Source organism: Eubalaena glacialis, chromosome 11 (assembly GCF_028564815.1).
Source record: "Eubalaena glacialis isolate mEubGla1 chromosome 11, mEubGla1.1.hap2.+ XY, whole genome shotgun sequence".
NCBI classification, from domain to species: Eukaryota; Metazoa; Chordata; class Mammalia; order Artiodactyla; family Balaenidae; genus Eubalaena; species Eubalaena glacialis.
This window is the reverse complement of record NC_083726.1, coordinates 114,159,965-114,180,249: the sequence shown is the minus strand read 5'-3', so window position 1 is coordinate 114,180,249 and position 20,285 is coordinate 114,159,965. Positions and strand designations below refer to the sequence as shown.

The window sequence follows — 20,285 nt, the reverse complement described above, 5'->3', positions numbered from 1 at the left end:
CCGAGCATAAACCAACAGCGCCCTCTTAATTAAGAGACCACAGCTGCACAAAACGCAGATGATGTCCCTCCAGGCCGGGTCTCAGGCGGCGGGGTCAGGGAGAGGTGCGGTCAGCAGGGGCCGGCAGAGGGAGGGACATTTCCACACAGGAAAATATGTCTCGGTGACAGACAGGGGGTCGCTAAAAATAGCCTCGCTGAGAGCCTGATGGCCCTCGGCGTAATTGCTGATGTCGGGGGAAGAGGAATCTTGGCGTGGGCTCCTCCGGGGGTGCTGGAGAGGGAGGGAGGGGCCCCTGCCTGGGAGGACCTGGAGCCGAGCCGGGAAGCTGATCCCGCTGCAGGGCCAGGAGCCGCTTAGGGACCGGCCTGCGGGAAGAAGTGCGGCCAGCGGGCGGGAGCGGGGAGCAGTTCTTAGCAACTCAGAGCGAGAAGGTGGTTAGGGTGAGCAGAAGCCCCGGGGGGCGCTTAGTTCCCGAGAGAGGGTGAAAGGCCTAGAACAGCTACTTTTAGTGAGAAAGGAGAGGGAGGGCGGGCCTGCCCCACCTCACCTCTAAGAATGTGGATACTGAGAAGCAAGCAAGGGCGGAGATGCTGCGGGCCCCCACAGCCGCTCACAAAGGCCGGCCGGGAATCAGGTCAGGGAGCTGGACTCCGGGCCATGCCGAGTGGAAGACAGGCTCAATTCCAGGGAGGGCAACTGCCCTGGGACGGGCCCAGGAATGGCGGGGCACTGTTCCTTCAGAATCAGCCTCATTTTCTCCTGTTGGCTTCTCCACCTATTCCTACGTCCCGGCAGCCCACTGATTCCAAAAGGGGGCTACCGCGCTCGCCACCTGGGTTTCACCTTCTTAGGCAGGGTCGCTGCAGACCAGGCCCAAGACAACAGTTCTAGTGGGCGGGGTGAAAGGAGGGCCTGGTGACCAGGCAGTGGTGCAGCCATCTGTCAGGAAGAGCCAGACTTCTCTCGATGAAACTGCAGAGAGAGGGAAAGACAGGGAGACACCGGCTCGGGGCGGGGCAGGGTGGGGCTGGGGGGTGGAAGGTTCTGGGGACGAGAGAGAAAGGCAGGACTGACCTTCCGCAGAGCAGCAAAGGCAGGGCCAAAGGTGGCTTTGACCTGCACGCGGTCCCGGATCCAGGCCGGCAGCTTTGCCAGGATAGGAGGGCGGGCGTACCGCTGGTCCAGGAGCACGATGCTGGCAAAATCCTTCTGGTGCCTGATGGCCCTGCCTGGATGGGGACAGAGGTTGGGGCTCTGAGTGAAACCTGCCTCCCCCCACAGTGCGTTTCTACTGTGTCCCCTCCCCTTGCTCAGCCCTCGGGCTGGAGAGATGGCAGGTGAAATCCCTCCTTCCTGTGGCCTCACTCTCCAGCCATCCATCTCGCCAGCAGGATCAGCCCCAGGCTCACCTATGGATTGGTTGACAGCCTTCATACACAGGTTCTCCACCAACGCCTTCCCAGGGGGCACCTGGCCCGGGGCTCGGGGCTGGGAAAGGCAAAGGAGATGACCCGTCAGAGTGGATTCTTGCCTCCTCCTAGTGTTCTCAGCGACAGTGACACAGCCGGGCTCTGGAGCGGGACCTGTGGGCCTCGTGGGCACAGCAGCCGATATGATAGGTGATGGCATGGAGAAGCTCAGGGGGTGTCGAGGGGCGTCCCATCGCTCTGGAGCAAACGGGACACACACATCCCGGGGCAAGGGGAAGTCACAGCCGTGGGGCGCCCCCTCCCCTCTTCCGCCGAGGCACTGGCGGTACTCACGAGGGTCTGGTCCAGGTAAGCCATCTTCTCCTGCAGCTCTGCAGACCTGATGCTGGGGAAGGGCATGCCCACCATGACCACACACCTAGGGCGGAGGCACACGTGAGCCACGGCAGCTGGGCGGTGCCCAGGCCCACGACAAGGGGCCCGTCCTCACCCACACCTCCACTTCCTTCCGCCTCTCCCTCCCCTCGTCCCTACCACCTGGAGAGGGTTTTCTCAGCAGAGATATCCAGTCTAGACCAAGGAACTGAGTCCTGATCAAGTTAGGGGCTGCCTGATTTTCCACCTGGCCCCAAAGGGCCAAATCCAGAGTTGTTGCACCCGTGCGCCTCGCGGGTGACAGACCTGAGCGGTCCGCCCGGGTGTGGAGTCAGAAGGCACCCGATGGGTGGGTGTCGGAGCCGCGGGAGACGAGAAGCCCACCCCTTACCGGCCAAGGTTGTCAGAGAAGTTGATGCCTTCACTCATCTTCCCTCCGACCACGGAGAGCATCAGGGCCCCTGTCACCATGCCCCCTGCCTGGCCACAGTGCTGCAGGAAACACCCGGCCCAGAGCTGCAGAGCCAGAGCGTGGATGCCAACCGCGGTATCTGCAGCTGCCAGCGCCACGTGCCCTTGGACCCGAGGCCTCAGAAGTACGCCTCTTACCTTAACGCACCTGGAATACTCGAGCAGCACCTGCTCCACCTGGCTCACTCTCCTGGGCTCCTGGAATATCTGAAGGCGGACACAGAATGTCTCCCAGAAAAGGGTTTCAGAACGCCTGGGTCTTGGGTCGCTCTTGGCCTTATGTTTTCCAGACTGGGGACTGGAGAAGCCCACAGGGCCAGGGCCCTTGGGGAGATCCCCTGGATGGTCATCAGGGATTGGAAGTGGGGGTAAGGAACTAGCGGAAGCCCCCGCACACAAGAAATCCCAGGAGGAGCTCTGGGTGCCACCGTCCTCTCAAGTGGGAAGTCCAGCTGAGCAGTCACTCACCTTTTTCCTGACAGCCAGGCGGGCCAGCAGGCCACTCTTGTCCCAGTGGGCATGGACCTGGCGTTGGTACTCATAGGAGGGGAAGAAACAGACCACCCCTCCCGGCACCACGTTGCACAGATTACAGAGGATGCGACCCGTCTCATCCATCTAGGGAGGGAAGACAAGGAACCCGCCACGGAGCCATTCCTGAAGCCCCCCAAAAAGGCTCAAAGCCAAGTACAGCGACCCACGGGTGACTGCGGGGGAGCACGGCCAGGTGGCTCCCCCGGGGCGGAATGTGCCACCCTCCCTACCACACACCCGACGATGCTTCTGGTGCCTGGTAGCATCTGTGACACACCACCATGCTGGCACACCAGAGCTAAAACCCACTGTGGGATGCCGCTCAGTCCGCTCTTCTCCAACTCCCAACATCCTGGTGGGGATTAAGCCCCGTCTGTGACAAATCAGGCACTGAAAACCCCAGGCATGCCACTAGAGGTGTGACCCCAACACCCACATTTCTGCCCAGGCGGAGCGCACAAAGCCAGACGGCAAGAGAACCAAAGGCAGTGAGCAGCCTGCTCGCGAGCTTCATTTAAAGAAAACGTCCTCAGCAGCCGAAGGCGTGAGGGTGGAGATGGCTCAGACCTTCCGGGTGAACTTCTAGATCCTGCCCACCCTGTGCCAGCTGTGATGGGAGAGCCCAGCGCCTGAATGCTCGGCCCTGGGCAGGGTGCCCCCAGCCCTAAGTCTGCCTCCGGCCCCCGCAAAGGTCGTGGGAAGGCAGGCTGCCTGGTACGGACCATCTGAGGCAGCTCTCTCTTCTGGTACGTGAATTCCAGCTGCTGGTTGGAGGGCCCGCTGCAGATGACAAGGGGCAGGATGTTGTCTGCAGGGATCACGTGACCTGGCGAGACCCAGTGAGGCTGAACTGGAGTCGACTGTCCCGCAAGGCAGAGTCCAGAAAGAGCATCCCCCCACCCTGTCTTCCAGACTAGGAAGAGCAATTCACAGCACCCGCCCTCCACCCCGTTTCCACACAGAATCGACTTGGCGATGCCCAGGCCTCTCCGTGCAGACAGAGGGGACACAAAGCAGGAGAGCCCGGAGATGGGGAGCTCGCGAGGAAGCTAATGGGATGAAGCTGCCGTCTCGTGGCCTCAGCCCCCGGGCCTGATAACAGCACACGGCTGAACTGTGACAAGAGGCCCCGCCCCGAACCCCTGGGCATGGGTCCTCACCACAGGAGAACTCCACCACGCGCTCAGCTTGCACCCCGGCACACGCCAGCAGCTGCTCGCGGAAGTCAGACACCTGCAGACCACAAAGCCAGCTCTGTCATCTCCCAGAGGTCTGGGCCAGGAGGCGACAAGTACATAAGAACAGAAAAAAGAGGCAAAAGGAAAGGCTGGTAACAGATTCGTTAAAAGAAAAAAAAATATAATGATACCCAGTGTTGGCAGCCTCATTTAAACCACTTGTGGGAACAGCAAGAGAAATGCAGCAATTTGAAACAGTGGTTCTAAACCCTGGCTATGCAACAAAATCACCACTCGGAATTTAAAAAATATATATACGGTCAGGGCCCAGCCCAAACTATTGAATAAGAATCTCTAGTGGGAAGACATATGCATTTGTATTTTTAAAGAGCTCCAGGTTTTCACCTATCAAACTGGCAAAAATCCCAAAGTCTGACTACTCTCTAGAGAAACAGGCATTCTTATATGTTGCTTGTGGGACACAGAATAGTACAACTCCTGTGGAAGAGGAATTTGACAATATTTAACAAAGTAGACATATTTTTACTTTTTAACCCACAATCCCCTATCTAGGCACCTCCCCTGAAGTACAGCTCCACAAACCAAATATATGCGCAAGGACAGTCCTCGTGAGGTTATCTGTAATATTCTGCATTTCAAGAGACTGGCTGAAGGGGCTACGCCATCTCCCCAGCAGACAGCCGTGCAGCTAACAGGAGGGGCGCAGACCACCCTGCGCACCGGTAAGGTGCGACCACCAGGGCGTGCTGGGAAGTCAAAGCTGACTGAGCTCCCTCTGATGTAAGAAAGGACAGGGAAAAAAATATTTGCTCATCTTCGCAAAAAAAAAAAAAAAAAATTATAATGAAACACTGGAGGAATAGACCAGTAGCTAATAAAAATGATTACCTGTGGGAATCGGGAACAGTTTGAAGAGGGACAAGAGGTGAGACTCTCTGAATACGTCTTGCTATATAGTTTCGACTTTTGAACCATACAGATGTGGACATTTTTAAGAACATAAAGTAAAAAGGCAAACTGTAAAATTGAAAACAAAAACTGAAAGAAAGCCTAGCTGCCTATCAAACTCAGAACATAGCCACACAGAGAAAAGCTTGACTTCAAGTGACTTTATATCACTAATGACCACGTATCCTTAGTGGGGTACTTTAAAGGCAAAAAATAAATGCACGTAAATGAATTCAATCAGTAGTTTCTTGTTAGAATACTGGTATAATTTTGAAACTATTTTAAGTATATTCGGGATAGAGCAAGTAAGTAATTACGTGAATGTGATAAGAAATCAAACTGCAGCTTAACAGATACTATGTAAGGTCAAGTAAAATGACTGACTGATTTTGATACAGAAATGTCACTGTGGACTCATTATTTCTGAAAACTATTCCCTAGGTCTGTCCCCTGAAATGGCCTATAAACGGTGATGACCCAGGAGCACTATGAACACCCTAGCTCCCAGATGTTGGTTTCTAAGTACCAATCCCCATTTGAAGAAACCAGGGCACCCTGGAGAAATGAATGATTCCAGGTCTGGGGCAAGGAAAGTGTTAAGGTGAGCCTGGGACATTTTTTGTGCTGAAAGCAGGGAAGCATCCCAAGACTCAGGGGGCCATGTCAAAGGGACCAGAGTAGCATGAGGGGTTCCCACAGGCCAAGTCTGAGAAAATCTGAGCATCAAAAACAGCGACTACGGACTTCCCTGGTGGCGCAGTGGTTAAGAATCCACCTGCCAATACAGGGGACACGGGTTCGAGCCCTGGTCCAGGAAGATCCCACATGCCGCGGAGCAACTAAGCCCGTGCACCACGACTACTGAGCCAGCGCTCTAGAGCCCGCGAGCCCCAACTACTGAGCCCACGAGCCACAACTTCTGAGCCCACGTGCCAAGAGCCGTGCTCCGCAACAAGAGAAGCCACCGCAATGAGAAGCCTGCGCACTGCAATGAAGAGTAGCCCCCGCTCACCGCAACTAGAAAAAGCCCGCGCGCAGCAACGAAGACCCAACGCAGCCAAAAATAATTAAAAAACACCACCAACAAAAAACAGCAACTATAAATGATTCTAATACACCAGTGAATAAAAATCTACTTCTATACACAAGAAAGAAAAATGGAAAAATAATACAGCTACAGGGGTGACTCTAACAGGAAGCTGAGGTTGGGAGCTGACGGCTTGAGGAGGTGAAGAGCCTTTGCCTTTCAGCCAGTAAGTCTTGGTTCTAAGACACATCCTAAGGAAGTGAGTGCTGTGCAGAGATGCAATTGTATCTTCCACTCTACCGTTTAAAACAGAAGAACTGCAAATCGCCTTGATACCTGACAAAAGAAGAGTGGCCATATGTAATAGATTCACGTAACGGAATAAAGTGCAGCCAGAGTTGGGCAGAATAAACGCATATTTGCTGAGAAGGAAAAATACTGAAGATGCTTTGTTGCTGAATGAAAAAAGCAAATTATAACAGCAGCATGTGGAGATACGATTTTTGTTTTTTTTTTTAAATATGTATGTATATTTGTAAAAATTATGAATACAAAGACTATTGTAACGATATACACCAAAACGAAACTTTTGCTGGTGGAATTATGATCTATTTCCTGTTTTTGCTTGTCTCTGCTCCCTACAATGAAAATATAACACTTTCCTAAATATGTATACTAAAACTTAAATTTATAAAAGAAAGAGAAGGTTGTATCTACGGTGGGTACAGGAATGGAAAGGCACTCCATTCTGGGTCTGAAACTCCAGAATGGCTTTCTCTGGAGAAGTGGCTACAGAAACACCAGGGCAGGGCAGTGCCCACCCCACCCCAGACCTAGCCACGAGACAGTCCAGCAATGCCACCTGGTGGACACTGCTTGGCCGGCTCAAGCTAACCCCTTTCTGGTTAGGGGACCCACAGGACGGGAAGAGGCCTGATGCCACATCCTCCCCATCCCAGCAGCTGGGCGCGAGAGGCTGGGCCGTGTCCTTACCGGTTGCATGGTGCCCCCTGCAAGGACCACCGCCCGGCATTCCTTTACCACCTGGGCAAAGTGCACGGCTGGATTCAGGAGCATGAATTTGAGGCTGCTCTGACTGAGGCTGCCTAAAGAAAGAGAAAGACAGCTACATGGAGAAGGGCAGGTGCAGGCCCAACAGAGACCTCCATCTGCCTGAGACAAAGGGGATGTCCAGTCGGGTCCATGTAGAAGCCATAAGAGATACAACTTTCTCTTTAAATTAGACCCATCTCATCTCCAGGACAACCCTGAGGTAGATGGCAGGATTGTCTCCCTTTTCACATGAGGAACTGAGGTTTAGGGAGAAACTGGTCCAAGTCACGCAGCTCATAGGTGATGGAGCCACGACTCCAACAAAGCCCACCTGACCTTCACACTGGGCTACGCGGAGTCTCTCGCAACCTCGCCCGAGACCAGCCAGCAGCCCAGCACCTCTGCATCCCTCCTCAGCCCCTCGACCACTGGCGTGGGTCACAGGTGGCCAGTTTTCACCCATTTCTGCGTCCTAAGCTGGTGGGGTACCAGATGGAAGTAAAGCAGCCTGGCTCCAGGCTGGCTCCTCCCGGGGTTACCTTGACGGCTCAGGATGACCCTGCCATCCTGGTTGGCAGTGGTGAGAGCTGCGAGGAAGCCTTCGATGTGCATCAGCGGGGAAGCGGGCCGCGGCGTCCCGTCCTCCCCCTCCTCCGCAGGGGCTGCAGGAGCTGCACAGAGCAGAGGAAGGAGGAGGGTCTGGGAGCCCGGACAGCGGGAGGCTCCCTGCACCTGGGCTAAAGCCATCCTCCGGGAAGACCACGCGTGAGGAAGCCCAACTCTTGCCCAGGCTCCCCCTCCGACTCACCCGCAGTCACCCCCGGCTGCAGGCTCTGCAGGAAGTGCTGGAACCCAGACAGTTTGGGCTGCTCCCTGGAGGGCGCCAGGACCGCCCCGTACCTCTCTGTGAAGCCGAGGAGCTGGCACAGGGATGAGAGCAGTGGTTGTGGGAGGGAGACGGACGGGCCCCTCCCCGGCCCCGGCGAGCTGCCGCACGGTGAGCACGGAGACGGGGTTCGGAGGTTCGGCAGGGCAGGAAAAGAGAGGCACGGAGGACAGCGACGGGGGCCCGCGCGAAGGGACATGTACCTTTCTGCTGACCATGCTCTTTTCACAGTAGCGCTGCACCTGCGAAAGCAAGCCCAGCCAGAGGCGCCGGGAAAACAAATCCAGCTGGAGAAAGCCACCTTCCAAGCGACAGGTGCAGGCCCACGCCACCCCCCAGGTGCCTGAAGCGCCTCTTGTGGTCGCATCAGCCTCCTGCCTGAGGCCTCACCTCTGCCACTGTCCCCCCGCTGTGCGCGCGCACACACACACACACGCGCGCGCGCGCGCACACGGTGCCCTGCCACAGGAGGGACTCGGCAGCACGGCACAGCCTCCCCTTCTAAAGGTGCTTGGTGATGGCCACGTCCCCTCTGCTCTCCTGCAACATGACAGCAAAGCTAGACCTTGAGGATTAAGAGGTAGTTTTTAAAAAATCCTATGAGCAAAAGCACAACACAAAAGGGAGAGCTGGGCTAGGTCAGGGGCATGAGGAGCTTGGTTGTGAGCACAACGTGCAAGATGAGGGGTGTGGAGCCCCTAGAGATCTCTGAAAAGGGGCCGTCTTCCATTAAGGTTCACTGGGGATGAGAAAACCATAATTCAAAAAGAGTCATGTACCACAGTGTTCCTTGCAGCACTATCTACTATAGCCAGGACATGGAAGCAACCTAAGTGTCCATCGACAGATGAATGGATAAAGAAGGTGTGGCACATATATACAATGGAATATTACTCAGCCATAAAAAGAAACGAAATTGCGTTACGTGTAGTGAGGTGGATGGACCTAGAGTCTGTCATACAGAGTGAAGTAAGTCACAAAGAGAAAAACAAATACCACATGCTAACACATATATATGGAATTTAAAAAAACGGTACTGGGACTTCCCTGGTGGCGCAGTGGTTAAGAATCCACCTGCCAATGCAGGGGACACGGGTTCGAGCCCTGGTCCGGGAAGATCCCACATGCTGTGGAGCAACTAAGCCCGTGAGCCACAACTACTGAGCCTGTACCCTAGAGCCCATGAGCCACAACTACCGAAGCCTGCGCGCCTAGAGCCCATGCTCCACAACAAGAGAAGCCACCGCAACGAGGAGCCCGTGCACCGCAATAAAGAGTAGCCCCCGCTCGCCGCAACTAGAGAAAGCCCACGCTCAGCAACGAAGACCCAACACAGCCAAAAAATAAACTAAGTAAATAAGTAAATTTAAATAAATAAATAACGGTACTGATGAACCTAGGGGCTGGGCAGGAATAAAGATGCACGCAGACATAGAGAATACACTTGAGGACACAGTGGGGGAAGGGTAAGCTGGGACGAAATGAGAGAGTGGCATGGACTTATATATACTACCAAGTGTAAAACAGATAGCTAGCGGGAAGCAGCCGCATAGCACAGGGAGATCAGCTCAGTGCTTTGTGACCATCTAGAGTGGTGGGATACGGAGGAGATGTGGGGATATGTGTTACGTATAGCTGATTCACTGTTATACACCAGAAACTAACACACCATTGTAAAGCAATTATACTCCAATAAAGATGTTAAAAAAAAAAAAAAGATTCACTGGGGAACTCCCTGGTGGTCCAGTGGTTAGGACTCCACGCTTTCACTGTCGAGTGTGCGGGTTTGATTCCTGGTCGGGGAACTAAAGACCCTGCAAGTTGCATGGCGTGGCCAAAGAGAAAAAAGAAAAAAAGTCCCCGGACTATAGTCTGTAAAAGAGACAGGAGGCAGAGAACAGGATCAGAGACCAGAAAGGAGCGAGGAGGGAAACCGCCTGCTCTGGGGCAGCAGCTGTGGGATGAGAGCACGGGGTCAGGGCCTGGCAGCATGTGGATGCGAGGCGAGGGGGAAAGGAACCCAAGGCCATTCGGCCTGCCGCCCGCCTGGCGGGGGATGGCAGCAACCAGGCCAGGGGGCAGCTGGTGTGAAGGGGAAGGGGGAGCGGGGCCTTGAGCCCGCGCAGCCGGGTCGCCCCGGGCTCCGCCGAGCACCCCCAGCCCCTCGCGTGCGCGGGCGTGCTGTCCTCCTGAGCTGGGGAGCCTGAATGACGTGGTGCCCCCCCTCCCTTGGAGTCACGGGACTCACGCGCTGCCTTGGACACGCTGCTCTGTGTCGTTAGCAAACCAGACTAAGGTGGTCTGTCAAGCGACAGAGCCTGTGCCCCATCTGGAGGGAGCAAAGGTTGAGGCTGGGCCCAACCCAGGCCGAGCACCCTAGCCGCGCTCCCAGGCACCTCAGCCCGACAGCTGGATCGCAAAGTCATTCGTGCTCTGCCCAGAGCCCAGGAAGACTGTGCCCGAAGACAGATGGAGGGGAGGCACCTGCGAGCATCTGCTTATCACACAGAGAGGAAGGCACGGCTCTCTGTGACCCTCCACCCCACGCTGAAGACTCTGCCTTCCTACGACATGAGTCGTGTGTAAGAGTTAGACCCTCAGACCTCTAGGCTGCTCAAGGACAGAAGGAATTTACTTTCTATTCTTTCCATCGTCTTAACGCTGTTCCGCCCACGGGGGGTGGGCAGAAAAGGAACATGGACGTGCCAACACACAAAGGTGAAAACCTACCTTGAACAGGTTGATGTTGTCGATCTGGCTCTGAAAGAGGAAGTCACTGATGGTCTTCAGCTCCGTCCCTAAGAGCAAACAAGCGAAGGGCCCTGAAGTCCTCGCTCTGAGGACCACGGCCTCCGGGCCCCAGAAGGAAGCTCAGAAACGGCTCCGACCTGCTCTTACCTGCCTGAGAGAGGCTCTGGGTATTGGGGTTTTGCTTAATGTTCCCTAAAAAAGAGAATCAAACAGGTCAGGACGGTGGGCCTCTGGCCCCCATCTTCTCCCTCTGTTCTGTGGTTATCGAGTAAGAACGTTCCTATCTGAAGGAGTCTTCTGCCATTTACAGCACCCAAAGGACCCACGGAGGGGGCAGGAGGGCCCGGGGGGCCTCAAGGTCTGACCCACGTGTTGCACACGCAGCCCGAGCCTGGCGATGTCATCCTTTCCCACATCCTCCGAGGAGGCGGGGACAGGGACACCCCACTCCACACGGGCGCCAGCAGGAGACGCCCAGGCTGCATGGCAGAGACCAAGTGAAGAGCATCCACGTGAGACAGACCCCCCTAGAAAAGCCCCGCTGCCTTTCTGCCCTTCAGCTTCTATACAAGCTTTCATAGGAACTGCCAGAGGGAAGTCGTGTGGCTCCGAATAACGCAAAGAAGTGTGGTCCCCGGAGCCAGAAGACTCCAGTCCCTCTGCTCCGGGCTTCAGTTTACTGGCCTGAGGGTTACCGTGCCTGCGCTGCTTTCCTCACAGGAGCACCCGAGTCCTGAGTCCCTTCACTGTGACGTAGTGTCATACACACATTTATATCACAATATATCATTATTACTGCCACCTGTGGAGTCGGGCCTGGCAAAATAAAAAGGACTCAGAACAGGGGCAAATCAACCAGGGCTCTAAACAAAGATCTAAGGCCAGACAAATAAGAATTTTCTAAATCAATGGCCAAGGCGATTCCTGAGAGACAGAAACCCCAGGGGTCCTGACTGGCATCCGGGGAACGGAGCCCAGCAGGCTCGGCAGCTGGCCGCAGGGCGGGGATGCTCCTTACCGCCCAGCACAGTCACGAACTTCTCCAGCAGATACAGGATCTGCTTGATGTACATCAGGTTCTTGGCCTTCAAGCGCTTCCTGGGGAGAAGCCAGTGGACATCAGCGGGAGGACCCCGGCTTCCCCTCCAGGTGCCTGAGCTGAGGCCCTCCTGTCTGCTGTCTTCCCAACTGGGTCACGAGCTACACACACTCTCCCAGAAGGGCGGCTCACTGTGGCCCAGGGCCCGCACGGCCTCCTGGGGTGCACGCCTAACGAACAGGAGGTGAAGGCACGCTGGCCCCCATCATGCTAGGCCCGGCCAGATCCCACCCCGGTGCCTCCTCTCGCAGGCTGGCTTTGGGGCGCCAAGGCTGAGCGGGGCCTTCCCACCCCCTCGGGAGGCAACGTCTCACCCATATCGTTCCGTGTACTGGAGCAGCTGGGAGTGGGCCTGGCAGAGCTGGGGGAGAACAGAGAGCGATGTGATGACAGAGCAGGCCCTAGACCAGCAGCCTGGGGCTGTGCCAGTGATGCCCTCGACGATGCCTGGAATACGCCAGCCCAGGACACTCGGGGCGCAATCGAGGTGAAGGGGGACTGGTGCAGTGGCATCCACTGAGGGTCAGGGAAAGGGGAAGACGATGACTCGCAGGTAACGAACGTCCCTGCTAGTGCTTCCTGGGATGGGAAAGACGTGCTGTCTGTTGAGAGAGCCGGTTCAAGGCAACCGTCGCAGCTCGGTCCAGGCCAACCGGCACTGGTCAGTCCAGGGGGTGGGTGTCACGTGGGCTTCAGGGTCAGAAACCGGTGGTCAAATCCCAGGCTGACCTCAGGGGCAGTGCTTAACCCTCTCTCAGCCTCCGAGTCTCTACGTAAAACAGGCACCAGCCCGATGCAGAGTCAGCGTGAAGATTAGAGGCACCCCACGTGGTGCAGGGCACATAATGGGCCATAAACAGCGGCTTTCAGAAAACTTGAGCATCCCTCAAAGCAGTATCAACAGTAACATCCAGCTGCACAAGGACCCCTGCTTCTCATCCCACCATCCGGGTCACAGAGACCTAGTTAGCAGCACCCTGGCCTGGAGGACTCGGGTCGACACAGGCTGGGGAGAAGCAAGCAAAGTGCCCGCTGCCTGAGCTGGGTCACGTCCTAAGTCATGCTGGGGAGCCCCGGCCTCGGCTCAGCGCGCCCGCTGCCCCCGCGGCAAGCCCTGGCCTGGGAAGGCAGAGGCCGACCCACCTGGGAACCGCTGACCTCCACGCTGTGGATGCCGGTGATGGTGTCAATCAGGTTGTGGGCCTCGTCGATGACCACCACCTGGCCCTGCAGCCGGATCCCCGCCGCCCGCCGGGCGGCCGCGTGCAGCAGCATCTGGTAGGGCAGCACCACCAGCTGGCGGGGGGAGAAGCGGCCTGACGTGCGAGCGGGACCCCTCCCATGGTGGGCGGGCCCAGCCACCCCATAGGCCCGACGTGCACGGTTTCACTTCCTACCCGGAACACGCGTAGGGGGACCCTGCGGAGAGGAAGCTAGAGCAGCGCACTGTGCTTTGAGCTCTAGAACCTTCCCCGGAAAGTCTTATGTGGAACGTCAGCTACGGAGCAGATAAAACTGGAGCCGACTGCACTTCCGAGTGGACCAAGGGCAGAAGGGCGGAGGGGCCTGGAGCCCCTGCTGTGGAGCCCCTTCTGCGCCCCCAAGGCAGCCCCTAAAGCACCAAGGTCCCTCAACACGCTGTGACAGCACTGGGGCCCAGAAAGCAGCCCTGGGTTCTGGCCCTGGAGCCACCACTTCCCAGCTGTGTGACTCTTGGACAGTCAACCTTTCTGAGCCTCAGTTTCCTCGTCTGCAAAACGGGCTTGATAAAGTCTATCTCAAATGAGGGTTAAGCGGGGGGAGGCGGGGTAACAAAAATAAAAGCACTCTGTCAATTTCTTAGGTGCCGTGTTGTTATAACGATTTTCCAGTTAAAAGGATACCGATAAAGTGAAAATCCAAAAAACTGGAAACTTAAGGCCCAGGTTTTAACACTGGCTCCATTACTCATTTGCTGTGAGAAAACAGATCAATCACTTAACCCTTCTGGGCCCCGGGGGTCCTCACGTGTAGAATATGAATAATACCTGCCTTAGCTATTTCAGTGGGCTACTATAAACAAAAACGATGTGAAAAGTGCCTTAAAAAGTCAAGATCATAAGAGTTTCAGGATATTTCACTATATTGGCACCCAAGTGTGTCCAGACCCCAGGAGGGCTGAGACCACCGTGAGGCTGGGAGGGCTCCCCAGTTTCTCGGTGACCCTCCACACTCGGTTCCGGGCAGCACACTGACAAGCGTCTAACTGCCAGGTAATGTTATTACTAACACAGTTCCCTGCATCTTTAAAAATCTATGGAAGTCTTCTCTTGATTACATGAAATTCTCCATAAATGATACATTATTTCCAAAAGTCATTCAAATTAAGGGAGTAGAAAGAAAGCAGTTAAATCCTACCACCAAATTACGATGATACCATTTTTGACTCCGTACAGCAAGTCTAGGGAAGGGTCTCCACCTGCGCTGCAGGCAGGTGCGCAGGGCGGGACGACCACGCACCCAAAGGGCACCTGGAAAGACCTTTACGTCCCGTAGCTCCCCACGGCACTCTAGTTTCTGCCCTGGCGCTAATGTGCCATCCCCCAGGACGCCAACTGTCCCTGCAGCCCAGAGCCACCTAGGGACCTGGGGCCTCCTCCAACCCTATGTACCAGGAGAGAGTGGGTGACGTGTCCTCAGTGGGCAGTGTGTCGGGCAGACAACCACGGCCGGTGACACCCTCCTGAACCGAAAGAGGAGTGAGAACTCCCTCCTGGGCCCTGCTCAGAGCCAAGAGCTACCGCCCAACCTCCGGGGTCTTCACCTGGGCTGCTGGAATGGCGAACCGGCTCCCGTAATAGGGACAGGCCCGAGCCTCCTTCCCCAGGGCCACCAGCTGCTCGATGTCCTTCACCTCCACCAGGACCTCGTCCCGGAGGAGCTGCAGCTGCTTATGGCTGTAGAAGGGGCAGGTGGCCCGCGGCTCCAGCCTCCTCCTCCGCCCGGGCTTCTCCTCCTCGACGATGCTCTTCTTCTCTGAGGGGGGCAGGCACAGGGCAAAGGCAGAAAGAACCTCAGCTGAGGTTCTGACCCCAGGGCCAGAAGGGGGTCTGTACCACGGGGCGGGGCCTCTAAACCCTTCCGGAACTGCTGCTTACGGACCCTTCGAAACATCCTGGCATTTTACCTTGTCTTCTCTAGAAGAGGCCTATGGTATCACCTCATAGCCAGGGTACTGGACTAGATCCGGACTAAAAAGCAAAAAGACCTTTTTCCCCACATGAGGCTCTTTAGGAAGGAGGCCAGGTCTGCTCTGCCCTCGTTCCCACCGTTTCCCCTGTCCCGGGACTGCTTCCGGCTCCTCCCAGGGCTGCACATGGTCCCAGAGGCCCTGCCTACAGCCTTGGGGCGCTGGCGGCTACCGTGTTTGCTTCTCTGCAGCTCCACACAGCGGTCATTGATCAGCTGCACAGAACCCAGCTTTCTCACATCTTCATTGACACAAAGATTCTATGAGACAGAGGAGAGGGTAAAGGGCACGGGGCTGGCTAAGCGACACAGAGCAAGCCACCGGGCCTGCCCGCCCTCCAGGAGCGGGTCCTTCCTTCCAAGGACCAGCAAGGCACAGGGGCCGGTCCCGCCCTGCTCGCCCGCCCAGCCCCTGCCTGCGCTCACCTGCCGAGAGCCCAGAGAGACGAGCCGAGTGTCCTTGCCGAAGGGGCTCTTCTGCACCTCGTGCACGAACTGGGCCAGCTGCGAGTGCGTCCGACTGCAGTAGTAAATCTGCTCGGGGGAGCGGGGTTCAGGGGAGACCGTCACCCCCAAACGTTCCCGGCACAGCGAGGAGGGCTGGGGCCCGAGACGCCGAGGAAATGGAGAGGGCAGCCGGGACACAGACCTAAGGAAGGCGACCGCCCCCGGGCAGACCTCTGCGAGCCCTCAGGCCAGGGCGTCCCCCTCCCCTCGGTCACGCTGGGCCCCTGCTCCTGCCCCTCTGGGAGGCTCGGTCATCTCAGGAAAGGGAGTTTCCCCTCAGTGGTGGCTCCTGACACAGGGAGGACTCCGAGAGTCCGGGGCGTAGGGGGGAGCGGGGCGGGCGGGTCCCCATGCACCTCCCAGGGCTCGGGGGGTGAAGCAGGAGGAGGCTGAGCTCACCTCTCTCTGTGCGCCCCTCCGAGATTTAGAAGAGCCAGGGGAGGAAGAGAGGAAAATGGGGGCGGGGGGGGGGTATCTAATTTCAAAAGAGAAAGCCCGAAGTCCCGCACACACGAAGCCTGAGCAGCGTGCGAGCCACACACAGCTCCCAGCTCCCCAGGCACACGCACACTCAGACCAGAGGACAGGGCACGGGCCGCTGAGAGCCAGGGACGGAGCGCTCGTCCCCCGCCTCCTGCCGCCCCCAGTGAAGAGGCTGCCCCTCGACGCCCTGGGGCGCGGGCGTCTCCCGGGGACCCAGCCCCCCCGCCAAGTGAGCACCTGGAGACTCGGGGGCTCCCACCTCCTCCGTGGACCCAGGACCTGGTGTCTCACCTTAGTTACATGTTCTTCCTCCAGGTCATCCTCATCCGCGTCTACACTGCGAGAGAAAAGACACAGCACGGAAAAAGTCTTCTCGGACTTTCGTGTTTTGTTTTTATTCACCTAGAAATTCAGTTGTTTTTTTTTTATTTAAAGGCAGAAATGCGCATTGTCTAGGGCTCTCAGAGAGGAGTTATCAGCAGGGTCGGCCTCCTGGTCAACAGAGGATTGTTCAGGCAGCTCTGTGTGAAAGGCCGGGATTTAAATCACACGCCACGTGGGGACAAAGTGGGCAGGACCCCATGAGGGGCTGGATGTAGGAGGGAGTGAAGAACATCTTGTGTTCAGAACCAGGTGGGTGGGGGTCCTCAGAGGCTGGCGTCTCCCGAACCCAGGGCGTCGGAAGCCACAGAAACTAAGCTGCAGGACTGGCGGCCCTGGCCTGGACCCTAGCGAGTACTATTTCCTCGAATATTCGCAAACTCCACTGAAGTTCTTTACCTCGTCCCCTGGGGAGAAGCAGAAGAGCAGGAAAGGCCACGGGGCACTGGCTGCTCCTGTCCCCCCCCCAGAGAGAGATGGGGACGCGTAGAGCAGTTGGCATCTCAGCCCTGGGCGGGGTCACAAGTGTTAGTTCTAATTCAGGCCCTGGAACCGGTGCCTCAGGGCAGGCCTCTGAGCACCAACGCAGAAAAGCCCAGGACCAGATGGTTTCACCGGTGAATTCTACCAAATAGTTAAAGAAATAATGCCAATCCTTCTCAAACGCTTCCAGAAAACCAAAGAGGAGGGAACACTCCCAAACTCATTTCATGAGGCCAGCGTTACTCTGATACCAAAGTCGATAAGGGTACCAGAGGAAAAGAAAACTACAGGCCAGTATCCCTGCTGAATACAGATGCGAAAATTCTCAACCAAAGCACACCAAATTCAACAGCACGTTAATATATTTCACGATCAAGTAGGATCTATCCCTGGGACGCAAGGATGTTTCAACATAAGCAAATCAGTAAATGTGATATATCACATTAACGAAATGAAAGACAGAAAATCATATGATCATCTCAACAGATGTAGAAAAAGCATCTGAGAAAATCCAACATCCTCTCATGATAAATATTCTCAACAAATTGAAGAGAAGGAACATACCTTAACATAATGAGGCCATATGTGACAAGCCCGCAGCTAACATCACACTCAGTGGTAAAAGGTTGAATGCTTTTCCTCTAAGATCAGGGACAAGGGTGCCCATTCTTATCACTCATCCTCTACATAGTACTAAAGTCCTAGCCAGAGCAATCAGGCAAGAAAAAGAAATAAAACGCATCCAATTTGGAAAGGAAGAAGTAAAATTGTCTGTTTGAAGATAACATGATTTTATATGCAGAAAACCCTAAAGATTTGACCAAAAAACTGTTAGAACTAATAAACAAATTCAGTAAAGTTGCAGGATTCAAAATCAACATACAAAAGTCAGTTGCATTTCTATAGACTAACAACAAACTATCTGAAAAAGAAATAAAGAAAACAATCTCATTTACAATGGCATTAAAAACAATAAAATACTTAAGAATAACTTTATCCAAGGAGTTGAAAAATCTGTATGCTGAAAACTACAAGATTTTGATAAAAGAAATTGATGAAGACACAAACAAATGGAAAGATATCCCAGTTATGAATCAGAAAAATTAATGCTACTAAAATGCCCATACTACCCAAAGCCATCTATAGATTCAACTCAACCCCTACCAAGATTCCAATGGCATTTTTTACAGAAATAGAGAAAACAACCCTAAAAATCATACAGAACCAGGAAAGATAGCCAAAGCAATCTTGAGAAAGAAGATCAAAGCTGGAGGTATCAACACTTCCTGATATCAAACTATATTACAAAACTATAGTAATCAAAACAGTATAGTACTGGCATAAAAGCAGACCCATAGACCAACAGAACAGAATTGAGGGTCCAGAAATAATCCCCTGTGTATACAGTCAACTAATTTGAAAAGGGGGCCAAGAATACCCAATGGAGAAAAGACAGTCTCTTCAACAAATGGTGCTGGGAAAACTGGATATTCATATGAAAAAGAATGAAACTAGACACCTATCTTATACCACTCACAAATTAACTCAAAATTGATTAAAGACTTAAATGTAAGAAACCTGAAACCATAAAACTCCTAGAAGAAAACATAGGGAAAAAGCTCCTTGACATTGGTGCTGGCAATGATTTTTGGATACGACACCAAAAGTACAAGCAACAGAGCAAAAATAAACAAGTAGGACTACTTCAAACTAAAAAGTTTCTGAACAAAAGAAACCATTAACAAAATGAAAAGGCGACCTATGGAATGGTAGAAAATATTTGAAAACCATATAGCTGATAAGGGGTTAATATCCAAAATATATAAGGAACTCGTACAACTCAATAGCAAAAAAACACACAGAAAAAAAAAAACACCAAAACCCATGCATAATCCAATTTAAAAATGGGCAGGGGAACTGAATAGGCATTTTTCCAAAGAAACATACAAATAGCAAACAGGTACAGGTACATGAAAAGGTGCTCAACATCACTAATCATCAGGGAAATGCAAATCAAAACCACAATGAGATATAACCTCACACTTGTTAGAATGGCTATAATCAGAAAGATGAGATAAATGCTAGTGAGGATGTAGGGAAAAGGGAAACCTTAGTGCACTGTTGGTGGGAATGTAAATCGGTATTGTCACTATGGAAAACAGTATGGAGGCTCCTCAAAACATGAAAGTACCATATGATCCAGCAATCCCACTTCTGGGTATTTATACAATGGAAATGAAGTCACTATCTCCAAGAGATATCTGAATCCTCACATTCACTGCAATGTTATTTACAAAACCAAGACATGGAAGCAACCTAAGTGTCCCTTGACAGATGAATGGGTAAAGAAAATATGGTGTGTTTTACATATACACACACACACACAAAACGGAATATTATTCAGCCACTAAAAAAAGAAGGAAATCCTGCCACTTGCAATAACATGGATGAACCTTGAGGGCCTGCTAAGTGAACTGTGTCAGAGAGAGAAAGACAAATACTGTACGATCTCATGTATGGAATCTAAACAAACCAAATTCATAGCAACAAAGTAGACTGGTGATTTGCTAGGGACTCGGGGCGGGGGAGGGTGGAGAAATGGGTGAAGGTGGTCAAAGGGTACAAACTTCATTATAAGATGTATAAATCCTGGGCGTGTAATGCACAGCATGGTGACTGTGGTTAATAATACTGTACTGTAAACCTGAAAGCTGCTAAGAGAGCAGATCCCAAACGTTCTCACCACACAAAAGAATGTTAAGTACGCGAGGTGATGGACGTGTTAAACCTTACGGTGGCAATCATTTCACAACATGTACCTATATCGAATCATCACTTAGGCACGTTACACGTCGACTGCAAGCAGACCTCACTTGATTGCTCTTCGCTTTACTGCTCTTCACAGATCCTGCTTTTTTTTTTTTTTTACAAATTGGAAGTCTGTGGCAACCCCGCTTCAAGCACGTCTATCGGTGCCATTTTTCCAACAGCATTTGCTCACTTAGTGTCTCTGTGTCACATTTTGGTTATTCTCGCGATATTTCAAACTTTCATTATTATATTCGTTATGGTGATCGGTGATCAGTGATCCTTGACGTTACTATTGTAATTGTCTCGGGTGCCCCGAACCATGCCCATACAAGATGACAAACTTAACTGTTAAATGTCGTGTGTGTTCTGACTGCTCCACTGACCAGCCATTCCCCCATCTCTCTCCCTCTCCTTGGCTCTCCTTATTCCCTGAGACACAATCTTGAAACTGGGCCAATTAATAACCCTACAATGGCCTCTAAGTGTTCAAGTGAAAGGAAGGGTCACATGTCTCTCACTTTAAATCAAAAGCTAGAAATGAATTAAGCTTAGTGAGGAAGGCATATTGAAAGCCGACAGGCCAAAAGCTTGGCTTCTTACGCCAAAGAGTTAGCCA

At 53.7% G+C, this 20,285-nt stretch overlaps 1 protein-coding gene across 3 annotated transcripts in view; it reads right to left on the bottom strand.

Moving 5' to 3' along the window:
* Nucleotides 1-7: 7 nt before the first annotated feature.
* The window catches only part of DDX11 (DEAD/H-box helicase 11), a 31,409-nt gene continuing 11,131 nt past the window's right edge, over nucleotides 8-20,285 (bottom strand). The window contains exons 6-27 of one of the 3 annotated variants that reach the window (XM_061205934.1): nucleotides 16,286-16,331; nucleotides 15,431-15,538; nucleotides 15,178-15,265; nucleotides 14,580-14,791; nucleotides 12,920-13,072; nucleotides 12,091-12,137; nucleotides 11,696-11,775; nucleotides 10,825-10,869; nucleotides 10,657-10,724; nucleotides 8,130-8,168; nucleotides 7,849-7,960; nucleotides 7,580-7,711; nucleotides 6,981-7,093; nucleotides 3,974-4,046; nucleotides 3,536-3,639; nucleotides 2,748-2,897; nucleotides 2,418-2,486; nucleotides 2,200-2,300; nucleotides 1,767-1,851; nucleotides 1,413-1,491; nucleotides 1,078-1,232; nucleotides 8-975 (exon numbers count right to left, since the gene is read on the bottom strand). In XM_061205934.1, the coding sequence (XP_061061917.1) occupies nucleotides 946-975; nucleotides 1,078-1,232; nucleotides 1,413-1,491; nucleotides 1,767-1,851; nucleotides 2,200-2,300; nucleotides 2,418-2,486; nucleotides 2,748-2,897; nucleotides 3,536-3,639; nucleotides 3,974-4,046; nucleotides 6,981-7,093; nucleotides 7,580-7,711; nucleotides 7,849-7,960; nucleotides 8,130-8,168; nucleotides 10,657-10,724; nucleotides 10,825-10,869; nucleotides 11,696-11,775; nucleotides 12,091-12,137; nucleotides 12,920-13,072; nucleotides 14,580-14,791; nucleotides 15,178-15,265; nucleotides 15,431-15,538; nucleotides 16,286-16,331 (2,089 nt within the window). In that variant the 3' untranslated portion in view covers nucleotides 8-945. Of the gene's footprint in view, nucleotides 976-1,077; nucleotides 1,233-1,412; nucleotides 1,492-1,766; nucleotides 1,852-2,199; nucleotides 2,301-2,417; nucleotides 2,487-2,747; nucleotides 2,898-3,410; nucleotides 3,640-3,973; nucleotides 4,047-6,980; nucleotides 7,094-7,579; nucleotides 7,712-7,848; nucleotides 7,961-8,129; nucleotides 8,169-10,656; nucleotides 10,725-10,824; nucleotides 10,870-11,695; nucleotides 11,776-12,090; nucleotides 12,138-12,919; nucleotides 13,073-14,579; nucleotides 14,792-15,177; nucleotides 15,266-15,430; nucleotides 15,539-16,285; nucleotides 16,332-20,285 lie in introns of those variants that run through there. The other 2 variants (XM_061205935.1, XM_061205936.1) reach the window with 2 other exon arrangements.